Here is a 13,666-nt window from a genome sequence, read left to right on the forward strand (position 1 = left end):
ATACTGGTCCCTAAAACTCAAGCAAGCTATTGACGTGAGCAGAGGAATTCCATTATTCTTGGGTTCCTCCTGTTTTGTACTTATTTCCTTTTGAATAACAGCAAAACAGAAACAGGAAATTTGTTGTTCTCTTGTTTCTTTAATTATCATCTTGTTATGATGCAGAAAAGTGGAGATTGTACAATGTTAAGTACAGTGTAGATATATTAGTATCTGATAAACAGATTCTATTATATAAATGAGTCAACAAAATGAAATACTGCAGTAATTTCTCCAGCAGTATAAACTGCTGCGTATTAAAAAAAAATAATAATAATAAAGAAATTTATAGTTAATGCTTTCAAAACAATGTGCATGTCATTTATAAAAGAAAGCTCAATAAATACGAACCTTTATACACACACAAAAATAAAAAACTCAACATGATTTGCAACTTTTTAAACATTAAACTACATAGGTTCAGTTTAGGCAACAAAGAAAAACAAGGGCGATGCCAAAATTGGAAATAATGCAGGGAGGGGGCTCCATTAGAACCTTTTCTTGGTTCCGGTGGATCACAACGTTCCAACGGGTTGCACAGAACTGGGGCAGAAGGTGGTTGGGTGGGTCACGTGGGGTTTTTCAATGCGGGGCAAGTAAAACTTGTTCATTTTGGAAGCTCACGAAGAGAAATGGCACCGGGCCATTCTGACAATTGCAAACGTTATCCACGGAAACTGAAAAGAATGGAAGTTATTTAGAATTCTGAGTAATAACATGTACGTAAGGGACAGTGCATGGTTATGGCATTATTAAATAATGTAATATATAATTTTATTACGATATAGTTTTTCATCAATATGCCATTTTTCTTCACAACAGGATTTTGAGAGCTCTGTGCATAGGGTAAAACGTCCTGTGAAAATAAGATCCTACCTGTACAATCAAATAAAACCATTAGACCACCGTAATGTACTTTATCCAAACTTAAATTCAAAACACAGGCTAGATCCACAGTGATGCAGATGAATGGTGTTGAAGCAGTGAGTGTAGAGCATTAATGTTCTGTGGGTTTGTGGCCCGATAAATCAGACAGGATGCATGATTTCCCAATTTGTTCGAATCTTCTTCTGCACAGAACTGATAACACGATAACACCATTGGAAATCAATGAAAGCAGCTGCTGTGCATGGTGCATTCTTTGGCATTTGAACCCGGGCAGTCAAAAGACTTGGCTTCCAGAGCTGTTACACAGCCGCGGACCTTCTCTGCTCTCTCTCCCCACCCTCCCACATCCACACAAAGAACCAGTAAAGCAGGTGGCTCTTATCCTGCTAGAACTGCAGCTCTACAGATAACTACAGAATGATGGATCTGCTTGCGGTATTTTCCCAACTTTGAATAAATATTTATATGGACGCTGGTTAAAGAAACCACAGGAAAAGGATGGCTGCAAGAGTTGCTCTGATTCACAGGAAGTTTGGAGTGTTCAGCACACCCCTTTCACTTCAGAGAAATAATTGTTCCACCCTGCGCAAACAACAACTAATAAAGGTTAGTACTAACTGAGCACTGAAAATATAATCTCTTACAGAAATCTCTGTCACCTTTTAGGAGGCAATTTTGTAAGTGAAATATGTAGGTACGCGGGGTAAGAGGACAATGCTATCGTATAGGTACTAACATTTACCATTAGCCCCCAAATTCTATAAATGTCGCCAAAAACTGTGCATGTAGTTTAATTAAATAACAAGCTAACTAGCACCAATTGACTTTTTTAACAAGCAATTATTGGCACTAATTATATTTAATTGGAATTTACGTACATAAATTTAGGCACCGGATCCCCACTAAAGTATACGCGCGATCTGAAAAAGGCAAGAAATGGGAGGGTCATGGGCATAACGGGGGGTGTAAAATTTACGTGCATTGATATAGAATACAGGAGATACGCGTGTGATTTGCACCAGGTTTCAGTCGGTGCAAATGGCCACGCCTAAACCTAGGCACGATTCTCGGGCATAAGCGCAGTTCTATACACCGCGCCTAACTTTAAGCATGGCTTATAGGGTAGCGCTCTTTTTGGCGTTGCTTTTTTGGGGCACCAGATATAGAAACTAACCCTGTGCACGTAAATTTTTACAACAATGGTGTTTAAGTGCATCTGTGAGCACAAATGCACATAAATGGCCAAAATTCCATCTACGTGCAATTCTGTAAATACCTGCTTAACTTACCTAGGGCCCCCCTTTTACGAAGCTGCGGCAAAAGGGGGACTACGCTGGCATCGGCATGTGTTTCTGTCGTGCGCTGAGGCCCCCTTTTACCGCAGCGGGTAAAAGGCAGGTCTTTGGGGGGTTTTTTTCAGGAAATGGCTGTGCGGCAAGTGAAGCACTCGTGCAGCCATTTCGGAGGGAGCTCTTACTGCCACCCATTGAGGTGGTGGTCAGGGCTCCCATGGTAACCCGGCGGTAACCAGGCAGTGACTACCACCAGGTACACACCAGCGCTACAAAAATAAAAATATTTTTGTAGCGCCGGAAATGACGCGAGCTGGGGGTGGGAAGTACCACTGGGCTGCTGTCGTAGCCCGGCGGTGCTTCCCTTTTAGTGAGCATTAAGCCCGTGTTGGGTTTACTGCCACTTTGTAGAAGGACCCCCCCCTTGTGCATATTTGCAAGAGGCGCGTACAGAGGGTTGGAATTTGGACACGGGTGTCTGCCAGACTTACACCAGCTGGCTTTGGAAATTGCCCTGATAGAGGTAAATTCCTAAAAGGTCGCTGAAATTTAGGGGCTGGGATAATGCGCAGTAAGCACAATTTCTAGAACAGCAACTCCACGCAGGACTTCCGTTATAGAATACTAGTAAAAGTCCACAGCTCTGTACCTAACTTTAGGCAATAAGCACTTATGCCAGCTGCGTAACTCCTAGGCACAACCCTGACCTGTCCATGTCCCCTCCCAGTTCCATGTCCCTCTTGCATTTGTCAGCTACAGAAATTGTGCACCCAGTTTATAGAACACCAACTAAGATCAGTTACGCATCTGTCAATTAGAGCCAAATAGCAGCAATAACTGGTAAATATTGGTTGTTAAAGCCAATTAGCATCTAATTAAATAATTAAGTTAGGTGCGTAACTGGCTTATTCTATAAATTGCATGCATAACTTTGCACCCCAAGTGTAAAATTGGGCGTCCAGCTTTACAGAATTAGGGGGATAACGGGGAAAAATATCTTTGCTAAACAAAAGTTAATCCATCATATGATTTCCAAGTCTGACTGTAAAGCAGAAGCGTAGCCAAACCTTGCCTTTCTTTTTTTTTTGGCGATACTCAGCACCGTGCTGCCTGCCCTGCATGCTTAATTTCATTAAAACCAAGCATGCGCCTGAGGGAAGCAGGGCAGGCAGTGCGGTGGCAAATATTGCCACAGGAAAGCTTCTGTTAGCGGAGCTTAAGGAAACCCACCAGGCCAAAGCAACAGGCTTTGGTGGCCCAGGCTCCCCCTCCCCCCCCCCCCCCCCCCCCCCCCCCCCCCCCCCCCCCCCGTGGCTACATCACTGCTATAAAGTAGTTATCACTAGCATTGTGCATTTCTGAATGAAATGATGCTAATAGGGGTCCTTTAACCAAGCCATGCAAAAAAAATGGTCGGCACTGGTGTGAGAGCGGTAAAATGGCCACGCACTAATTTCCTCCTTAGCATATGCCCATTACCGGAGGCGGTAAGGGCTCCCGCACTAATCAGGTAGCGCACAGTAGTGTGCCCACACTACCCAATTAGTGCAGGCACCCGTACTCTCCACCCATGGGCACGCCTCCTGCGCTGGAAAATAAAAATATATACTTTTTAGGATGGGATTAGCACGCGCCAAGCGGAAAACTACCGCGGGATGCTTCAACACGTCCAGCGGTAGTGCCCTTTTAGCACATGGTAGGCCCACATTAGGCCTACCCGCCGTAGTACAAGGGCCCCATAGTGCACCATTTAAAGAATAGTGCAGCCATTGAGATATAGTGCATGGTATGGTGCAAATAGTGAGCGCTATTAACAAAACGAAAATAAAAAAAAAAATTGAAAAATAAAAAGTGCAAATAACTTGGGAAATTAAACAAAACAACATTGTCTCCTGCACACCCCTAGTTATCACCCTCCCCTTTCCCCATAATTATGAGTGTTTTTTGTTAGAAGACTTGGGTGACTTTTCAGCACCAGTTTTACTAAAGGTAGGATTACAGAAAATTAATTTACATTTCTCACCCTGACAATCTAAATGAAGAATACTTTGTCCAGCAAAGCCAACTTTTCCTGACTAAATATATCAAATTTCATTTGGCATCTCCATTCTTCTTGAAGCAAATCTACAGCTGAGCAAACGGTCAACAATCTGCAGATGAATCTCTGTTTTGGAATATCTGACCCAGCCAGTATGATGGATAGGTCCTCAATCACATCCTTCATACAGGCAGAAAAGAAGCAGCGCTTTGGACGTGCTTTTCGTATCTCCCTCCTTGCCCCCATTCTAAATTACTGTATATATTCAGCTAGAAGTCGATCTCAAGCATTGAAGGGCTGTTTTAGACCTAAAAAATGGACACAAACGCTGTGACCCATGTATAAGTCAAAACTTTCCTCCAGTCAGGGGTGTGCTGGTAAATTTTTAACAACAGGCTCTTTCTCCGGACGTAGCCAGCTCTGCAGTTGGAAGGGCCAGGGGTGGCCGGGGGTGGGGGAGCAACACTTGCCTCTCTCTCCTCCCTCCCTTCCTGCGGGCACGCTAGGCATACCTTTGCTGGCAGCCAATAAATGGACTGCCACCACTCCCAACGTCTTGCTCTGAGCAGCATGCTGGAACTTCTCTCACATGCTTGAGAAGTCCCAGCCTGCTGCCCAGAGCTGGAAACAAGGAGCTGGGAGCAGCAGCAGTCTATTTACTTGGCTGGCAGGGCTCAGCATCCCCACCAGCAAAGTAAAAGATAATTCAGCAGGGGGCCCAAGCCCACATTTTGGGAGCCAGTTGTTAAAGTAGCCATGGAGGGCCCTACTTAACAACCGGCTCCCAAAATTCTTAAAAACTTAACAACCGGCTCTTGTGAGCCTGTGAGAGCCTGCTCCAGCACACCACTGCCTCCAGTTCTCCCTGCCTCACCTGGGCCAGCACCTCTCTCTCCCTCCCTTTCACCTCCAGGTTAAAAACTTGCTCCCTCTCTCCCCTCCGGCAGCCCGCTCAGCATTTCAATCCCCACCCACCTCGCTATGTACCTTCAAATGGATCTTCTACAGAGCCGCAGCAGTACAGCAATCCTCCTAGACTGCCTACAGCCTGCTCTGGAGCACCCGCTCTGATTCATCTCTCCCTCTCTGACTCAATTTCCTGTTTCTGCAGGGGTGGGGACAAATCAGAGACAGTGTTTTGGAGTCATTTAAAGGTACATGGCAGGGGCGGAGTGGGGGAGGGGATCGTTCTGGATAATTAAGGTTGTTACCCATAGACAAGAAGATAACCTGGGTGTTTTGAGGCATTTTATGGCTTAAATTTCTCGACTTTAGTCGACTATATACAGTACATTTTTAACTCGGCAGAGGAAATGATCATGTATAATTGCAATGGTCAGTTCAAAAAAGTTAAATAAAAAGAAGACCCAAATGTTGGGGCTTCTTCCACAGAATCCTCTGCCATATTTCTATTGCTCTCAAGTCAGCCCACATTTGCTCTTCTGAAGTCTTGGAAGCTTTGAAAGTCTTGATTCCGAGAAGCGTTGACTTCCTACTTGAGTTGAGTGGCTGTTCGGGAGTTCGGGAATTCTTTTGTGAAAGGAGAGAGCAGGTGCTTCTCTAGGACTTCTCCTCATTAGGTATCCTTAATGCCTACCAGATCGTTTTCTGACTGCTGACTCCTTAATAAAAGTGCAAATAAGCAATCTCTGTGCGTCACAGAGTCCTGGGAAATTCTAACTTCCCTGCCGACGTTCCTTTTTTCAACAAGTAAATAATCAGTCCATATTTACAGATAATTGACATATATTTTTTTACATTCTCCCATACAGGCAAGCACCAAACACATTCATACTGTGTTACTGAAAGGTAGTCCCTCATTAGCACATGCAGATGAAAAACTGGGAAGGCCTTCGGCACTTCAATTACATTGTCTGAACTATGTACAATTCCTCATGGGCAACCGTGGAATCTTTCTTCAGTCTCTCTAGAGTTCTTTTCAAGCACTTACACCTCACTGGAAGACAAAAGAAAAAAAGAGATTAAATACTGGATTCACTGCAGTGTATTTTATTCACACACTAGTAAAGAGGCCCGTTTCAGAGCAAATGAAACGGGCGCTAGCAAGGTTTCGTTGCCAACACCCCCCCCCCCCGGCCAACCCCTTCGTTGTTCTGCCATTGTTCCGCCCCCAACGTCATGACGTTTGACGTGAGGGCGGGGCCCGGAGCGATTTCCCCCCCCCCCCCCCGCCTCTCTCCCTGCCAACCCCTTCGTTGTTCTGCCATTGCTCCGCCCTCAAGGGCGGGGCCCGGAGCGATTTTGGTGGCTTCACCACTACGAACCTTCGAACCTTTTTGAAGGAAGTCAGGGCTTGGCTTCACTGACGTCAGTGTCCTCAGAACATTGAAGGTGAGTTTTATTATAGTAGATGAAAGAAAGAAATAGCCTTATAAGAGGTTTATCATAAGCAAAACAAACTCTTGCCTCCATTCATTTTCCAAATGAAAGGATTCCAAATTTCAAAGCTTCATTACAGCTAACACAAATTAATACCAAGTGGAGCCCTATGTATTTATATCGTTTATATACCACTTTCTACAACCAAAGCTAATTCAAAGTGGTGTACCACAAATAATCATTTTCTACAATACAATGTAATAGCATAAACAACTATATTTACAACAAAACTAGCAATGTACAATAAAGTCAAAATAAGTATGTAAAATATATCTTCATCCACGACTAAAATTGGATATAGGCTAACGATACAGGGCAATAAGAAAGTCTTTGGCTACTATTTGGCTTGTAAAATTAAAAAACCAGAGTTACTCTGTTCAGAATGCGGTTGAGGGAGGTTTCTTTTTCCAGGATTTTATTAATTTTTAACAGTATTTCAGAAAGCCGAAAATATTATTAGCTCACCAAAATTAGAGGCACTTTTACCAAACTGCGGTAAAAAGTGGCCTCAGCACGACCTTACGTGGGTCATTCCCGTACACCAGTGGCGTAGCCACGTGGGGCCAAGGAGGCCTGGGCCCCCGTAGATTTGGCCCTGGACCCCCTGCCGACGACCCTCTCAACCCCCCCTCCTGCTGCCAACCTGCCGTCGCCTAGCTTTGCTGGCGGGGGACCCCAACCCCCGCCAGCCGAGGTCCTTTGTTTTCCAGCGCAAGGCTTCATTCTGACTGTTTCTGACGTCCTGCACGGTCAGACTCACAGAAACAGAACAAAGTTTTGTTCTGTTTCTGTGAGTCTGACGAAACAGTCAGAATGAAGCCTTGCGCGGGAAGAAGAGGACCTCGGCTGGCGGGGGTTGAGGACCTCGGCTAGCGGGGGTTGGGGTCCCCCGCCAGGAAAGGTAGGCGACGGTGGCGGCGGGGGAAGGTTGGCAGCTGGAGGGGGGGGGGGTCAAAGTTGCTTTTGGTGGTGGTGGTGGTGGCGGCGGTCGGCAATGGCCGGGGGGGGGGGGGGGGGGGTGCTAAAATGTGCCCCTCACCTCGAGCTCTGGACCCCTCTCCCGCCTAAGACTGGCTACGCCCCTGCCGCACACTAAGGCCATTTTTTCCGCAGGGGTAAAATGGCTGATTTTTCTATTTTCTGTATTACTGTCCACTTATTAATCTTCCCATTAGAACATGGCTGTTAGCACGTGAGACCCTACAACCATCTATTTTGTAGGTAGTAAGGCTCATGCACTAACCATGTGCTTAATGAGTTACCGCGTAGCAATATAGATGTGCTAAATGATTAGCACGGATTACACCAACTCTCCGCCCCCCAGACCCATCCCCAGCGCTAAAAAATACATTTTATTTTTGAGCAGGTGGGTAGCACACACCCATCCTAAAGTTCTCATGGCAGAGGAGTAGCCAGATTTGGTATTTTGAATGGGCCCAGAGGGAAATTGGATGGGCCCTCCCACGAGCGCATGCACGTACCCCCTCCTCCCCCCCTCTCCACACCACACTATCTTCCCAGAGATATTTTTCAAGAACATAAGAGGTTTTTTTTCACCTACCCCACATCTTCTCCCTCTCCTCCGCGTCCCAGCATCTGCACTCTGGTCTCTGAACTCCGTCCGTCCCCAATGCAGGGCCGCCGAGAGACTAGGCCGGGCCCAGGGCAAGGCCACCCCGCCTCCACCACCCCCACCCCCCGCCGCTGCCGCTCCCCATCGCTGCAGTCCGCGGTCTCACCTGCCTGCCTCCACGGCTCCGGGCCCCCTGCATTCAATGCGGCAGTTGCAGATCGCCTTTCTTCTGGCCTTCCCTCCCTGGGTCCCCATGCCCCCCCCCCCCCCACTCTCGGAGGCCCTGCCCCAATGTCGGTACAGGTGTCCTTGGTGCCTTCAGAAATGTATTCTCTCTGCTTGTGCCGGCCCCGCAGGCTTCCATCTAACACTTCGTAACCTCGCTGATGTCACTGCCTGTTTCCTGTCTGGCAGATGAAAGCTTGCAGGGCTGGTGCAATCAGCGAGAATGAATCGCTGTAGGCGCTGAGGATGCCTGCACCGACACCAGGGAGGGACAGGGTTCAGAGCCAGGAGCACAGATACCGGGATGCCACAGAAAAGAGGGGGGAAGAGAGCAGTGTGGCACTGAAGCTGGGTGGGCCTGAGCCAAGAATACGCCCACCCGTGGCTACACCACTGTCTCATGGGACTCCTGAGTGTTTTTAGTTGTGGTAAGAATGCGTTAGTGCTTCCCCGCAGCTTAGTAAAAGGACCCCTTATGTTATTTTTATAAACCCATAAAAAACAAAGGGGCCATTTTACTAAGGCGCATAAGTGCCTATATGCGTCCAACGTGCGCCAAATTGCTACCACGTGCCCTGGGCGGCAATTCCATTTTTGACGCACGTCCAAAACAGGTGGCGGTACACGCTTTTGAGAACATGGCCACGCACTAATGGCAACATTAGCATATGACCACTCCCCTAAGTACTCACGAGGCCCAACAACTCTTAATCTTAAATTATGCAGAATTGTTGATATAATCAACACATATATCTGAACAAGCAGGATGCAAACGCACCGCATTACAAAATAAGGGGGGAAGCTCTGAAACAGCAAAGGCGAAACACGCGCTGGAATGTGTTTCTACAAATTACGAGAAACTTTATGATAAAGTTAGAATAATCACACGAGTTATAAAAGTATTAAATTGAGACAATTTTGATGACAAAAATAAGAAATTTAAGAATTAAGAAACTTAAGAACGATATTGGACTGATGACGAAATACGGTGTTCTACCTACTTTCACAGTAGGGGGTCATCCCCCAGTGGAAGATCACCTCTGATGGTCCGTTAAACTTTAACATACAATTGCTACAGTTTTATGCAGTGGAAATATATGTGTTGGTTAACATTCGCGCATGGCCATTAATGCAAAAAAATACAAAAAAAAGGCATTTTTATGACTACACTAAAAATCTGCATAAGGGTGCACGAAGGCCACTTTTTACCGCACCTTTGTAAAAGGACCTCTATGATTTCTAGTGCCCCCCCTTCCTCCCCCCAGAGACTTTGATAAACTCAACAATCACGATCACTCCATGGCAGGGGTGTAGCCAGACTTCGGCGGGAGGGGGGGGGTCCAGAGCCTGAGGTGAGGGGGCACATTTTAGCCCCCCCCTCCGCCGCCAACCCCCACCCCCCCCCGCCAATGCCACCCCCCCCCCGCCACCGACCCTGCCAAGAGTCTCGACCCCCCCCTCCCGCCGCCAACCCCCCCCCACCGTCGCCTACCTTTGCTGGCGGGGGACCCTAACCCCCACCAGCCGAGGTCCTCTTCTTCCGGCGCAAGGTTTCGTTCTGGTTCTGTGAGTCTGACGTCCTGCACGTAAACCTCAAACTCACAGAAACAGAACGAAGCCTGGCGCCGGAAGAGGAGGACCTTGGCTGGCAGGGGTTGGGTCCCCCGCCAGCAAAGGTAGCCGATGGCGACGAAGGCGACGGCAGGAGGGGGGGGATCGAGAGGGTCATTGGCTGGGGGGTCAAGGAACAAATCTACGGGGCCCAGGCCCCCGTGGCCCCACATAGCTACGCCACTGCTCCATGGCAACACTTCCTAAGACAATCCAGCAAAACTGCATAATTAGACATCACACACCTAATGATGGCAATTTCCAATGAGTAAGGGGCCCTTTTACCAAGTTGCACTAAAAAGTGGCCTGCGCTGTTTTTAGCGTGTGGGTTTCCTGCGTGCTGAAGCCACTTTTAGTGTGGCTGTAAAATGGCCACAATTTATTTTTTTCATTAATGGCCACACACTAATTTCCCAATTAGCACATGGCCATTACCTCATGAACCCCTTACTGCCATCTATTTTCTAGGTGGTAAGGGCTCACGTGCTAACCCCGCATTAATCAGAAACGCACAGCAATTTGCCTGCGCTAACCGATTAGCGGAAGGCACACCTACTCTCTGCCAACAAACGTAAGCCCCGAGCTACCAAATATTTTGTAATTTTTAGGGGGTGATTGGCGCGCACCGATCTCAGAACTACCGCAGAACGCCCGATCACATCCAGCGGTAGTGCCTTATAGCGTGCGGTAAGCATGAATTAGTGCTTACCAATGCCTGTGTGTAAAAGTAGAGGTTGATTACATCAGTAAATTTACCAGAACAAGGAGCAATGGGTCTTACGGCATTCCTGGAGTCGTCTCTCGAAGTGATAACACAAAGAATTTCTTTGCTTGTAACCTTTGCGTTGGAAATGGACAGAGACGCATTTCTTAGACATCTGGATTCTTTATTTTTGGGATCAAAAGTGAGAGTTTTCCCGGATTTATCCAGGGAAACTCAAAAGAGACGCAAGATGTTTTTGTTGCTGCGCCCGAGAGCTTTAGCAATCGGGGCAAATTTTCTTTTGAGGTACCCATGTGTATGTAGATTAATCTTGCAGTCTAAGCATTTCTTTGACCCAAATGAATTGGAAGATTTTCTAAAAAGCAGGGAAGAGGTCAATGTACAAGTCTAGTCACCTATACAACGCTGTATGCAGGCATTGAGTAACCCACTAGGGAATGTAGCTACTTGTTTGATTTAACTTAATGTGAAACTGCTTATTTAAGCAGGGACTTTTTTTTTTTTTCTATTTCTTTCTTGGATCGATTTCACATTATTGTGGTCGTTAGTAAGAGTATCATTTCATGTAGAAAAATTTTCTTGTATTGAATGGAATTTAATTCAACTAGTGTAATATCACTCATAAATGTTATGTTTGGTAAAAACTTAAATAAAGATAAAAAACAAAAAAGTAGAGGTTGATGGTTCTTTTGAGTTTGTGGCTGTCAGGAATATTGATTGCTATGCTTTACTCTAGGCTGTTCTTGGCTTCTACCTCGATGCAGCTGCCCAAACCAACTGCCTAGTTTTGCCTAATAGTTGACCCAGCCCTGGACAGAGGTGATACCTTTATTAGGCTAAAAGATGGTTTTAGACGGTAGCATTCAGGACTGCTAAGATCCCTTTTTCAGACATAGCAGGCCCCAAAGTTTACAACTCAAAATATTTTCTAGCATAATAAGAAAGGGTATCATCGCTAACCAATTGGTTTCTGCTCCTTCTAACCTGTATAGATCAGCATGTATTTTAAGGCTATTACAAGCTAGTGAAAATGTACGATCATGAAAACAATATCCCCAGATATTATTTCTCTGAATAAAGTTCAAGAAGCTCTAATTTCAGTTCATGGGTTCTGAAAGCAGGCTTGATACTTACGAGGCTGTTAGAGTAGAGTTGAGGAGCAAAGTGGTTCTAATTCTGTAGAGCTGGGCCAAAGTAAGCTTCCTATGTTGTCCAGCTTGTGGGTCCACCATGGCTTGTGTGGCATTTTCAGGTATACCCTCGCTGTCTGTTTCCCTTTCATTTTCTCCTACAAAATATTCACTTACGGAACTGTTGTGTTCTGTCAAACCACTACCCCCTTCATTTGACTGTAATTTCTGAGACAGTTGTCCATCTTCTGTCAATACAGGCTGTAAACTTGCATCATGCGTGACGTAAACAAGATCCTTTGTGCTCCCCATGTCTTCGACTCCAGAAAGTTCAGAAGAGCTGCTACTACAGCTTCTTAATCTAGCGACTTTGCCACCAGTACAATCTGACTGGGACCGAAGCTTCCTAGTCTGTGGGGTCTCAATCTGGTTCTGAATGTCTGTTGCATTAGTAGTCCTTTGCAAGTCATTTGTGAGGAGACACTGCTGGTCCTCCTCCATTTGCTCCGATCTCAAAAAATGTCCATCTACAGGAGATGCAAAAAGTTCACATAAACTTTTACTCTGGCTGAGATGGGCATCCTCGGCACTGGAAGACGCTGACGATGTAGACACCAGGTGCAGTAGGTTGGCCTCAGACTTGGACTTCAAGACTTTAGATTTGCAAGGCAAGAGTTGTACAGGAGTCCTCCTACGGATCTTGGGGGAAGAAGAACGCTGTGAGTGTGGAGATTCCCTCTCATCTTCATTTGATTCTTGTTGATGCTGGTCTGAAAATTCCTGAATGGAAGTAGGCGAGAGTGTTCCATAAGCACTATCAATGGATGAAGACCTACAGTCACTGGGTTCCAGTTTCAAGCAGTTAGAGTCCATGGTTTGCATTGCCTCTGGTGTTTCCAAACTCTCACAGGTCTCTCTGGTTGGTGTGCAGGAGGAAGCAGTGGTGCTGATAGAAGTTTCATCAGACTGAGAGCCATAAGGTCCTTGCTCAGTATCTGGAGAGGACAATTCTTCACTAGCATCAACGACAACAACTGAGATGGTCTCTGTGGAACTGTCTGATGGACTATAAGAGAAATAATACCAATAATTTAATCTAAGTAATTTAAAAAAAAAGAATGAAGGTGATCAATTCATTGCATTTTTATTTATGTGGCTGAAATTACCAAAGTACCCAGATTGCAAAGTACCTGCGTTGGTATTTGTACACATAGTTGGGGTGGGACAGCAATATTCAGCAAGGTTTTCTAATGCCTTAAAAACCTTTGAAATTAGTTTCCATATTTACGGTTTTATTCAATATGTAAATTGAAACAAAGTGGTATCAGTACAGAAGAGACAAATGGGATCCACAAAAGAAAGTAGATCACAAGAGGTGAACTTGAAAATGCTTTTATTTTAAAAGCATTTTCAACTTGAAACAAAGGTAAAAGATTTTGACAATTTAAATGGACATTCTGTCATGCTTAGCACTGGAATTCCTAGCATAATATTTCTCAGATGTGATCAGAACAGTGGCGTAGCCACAGGTGGGCCTGGGTGGTCCAGGGCCCACCCCCTTAGGGCTCAGGCCCACCCAACAGTAGCACACATTTAGCAGTAGCTGGTGGGGATCCCAAGCTCTACCAGCTTAAGACTTCCCCCCTGACGGTACCGAAAACGCTACTCTCCACGATAGCGGCACCTGCACATGCTCAGTTTTCAGTGCATGGTTGCTGCAGACTGCCAAGGTGGAAAGAAGCATCT

The 13,666-nt window shown here is 45.9% G+C and overlaps 1 protein-coding gene across 2 annotated transcripts in view; it reads right to left on the reverse strand.

Moving 5' to 3' along the window:
- Positions 1-5,092: 5,092 nt before the first annotated feature.
- The window catches only part of PLEKHG5 (pleckstrin homology and RhoGEF domain containing G5), a 197,965-nt gene continuing 189,391 nt past the window's right edge, over positions 5,093-13,666 (reverse strand). For both annotated transcript variants that reach the window (XM_030222518.1, XM_030222519.1), the window contains exons 20-21: positions 11,925-12,986; positions 5,093-6,214 (exon numbers count right to left, since the gene is read on the reverse strand). In XM_030222518.1, coding sequence (XP_030078378.1) covers positions 6,205-6,214; positions 11,925-12,986 — 1,072 coding nt within the window. In that variant the 3' untranslated portion in view covers positions 5,093-6,204. The remainder of the gene's footprint in view (positions 6,215-11,924; positions 12,987-13,666) is intronic.

The sequence above is a fragment of the Microcaecilia unicolor genome, chromosome 13 (assembly GCF_901765095.1).
Source record: "Microcaecilia unicolor chromosome 13, aMicUni1.1, whole genome shotgun sequence".
NCBI classification, from domain to species: domain Eukaryota; kingdom Metazoa; phylum Chordata; class Amphibia; order Gymnophiona; family Siphonopidae; genus Microcaecilia; species Microcaecilia unicolor.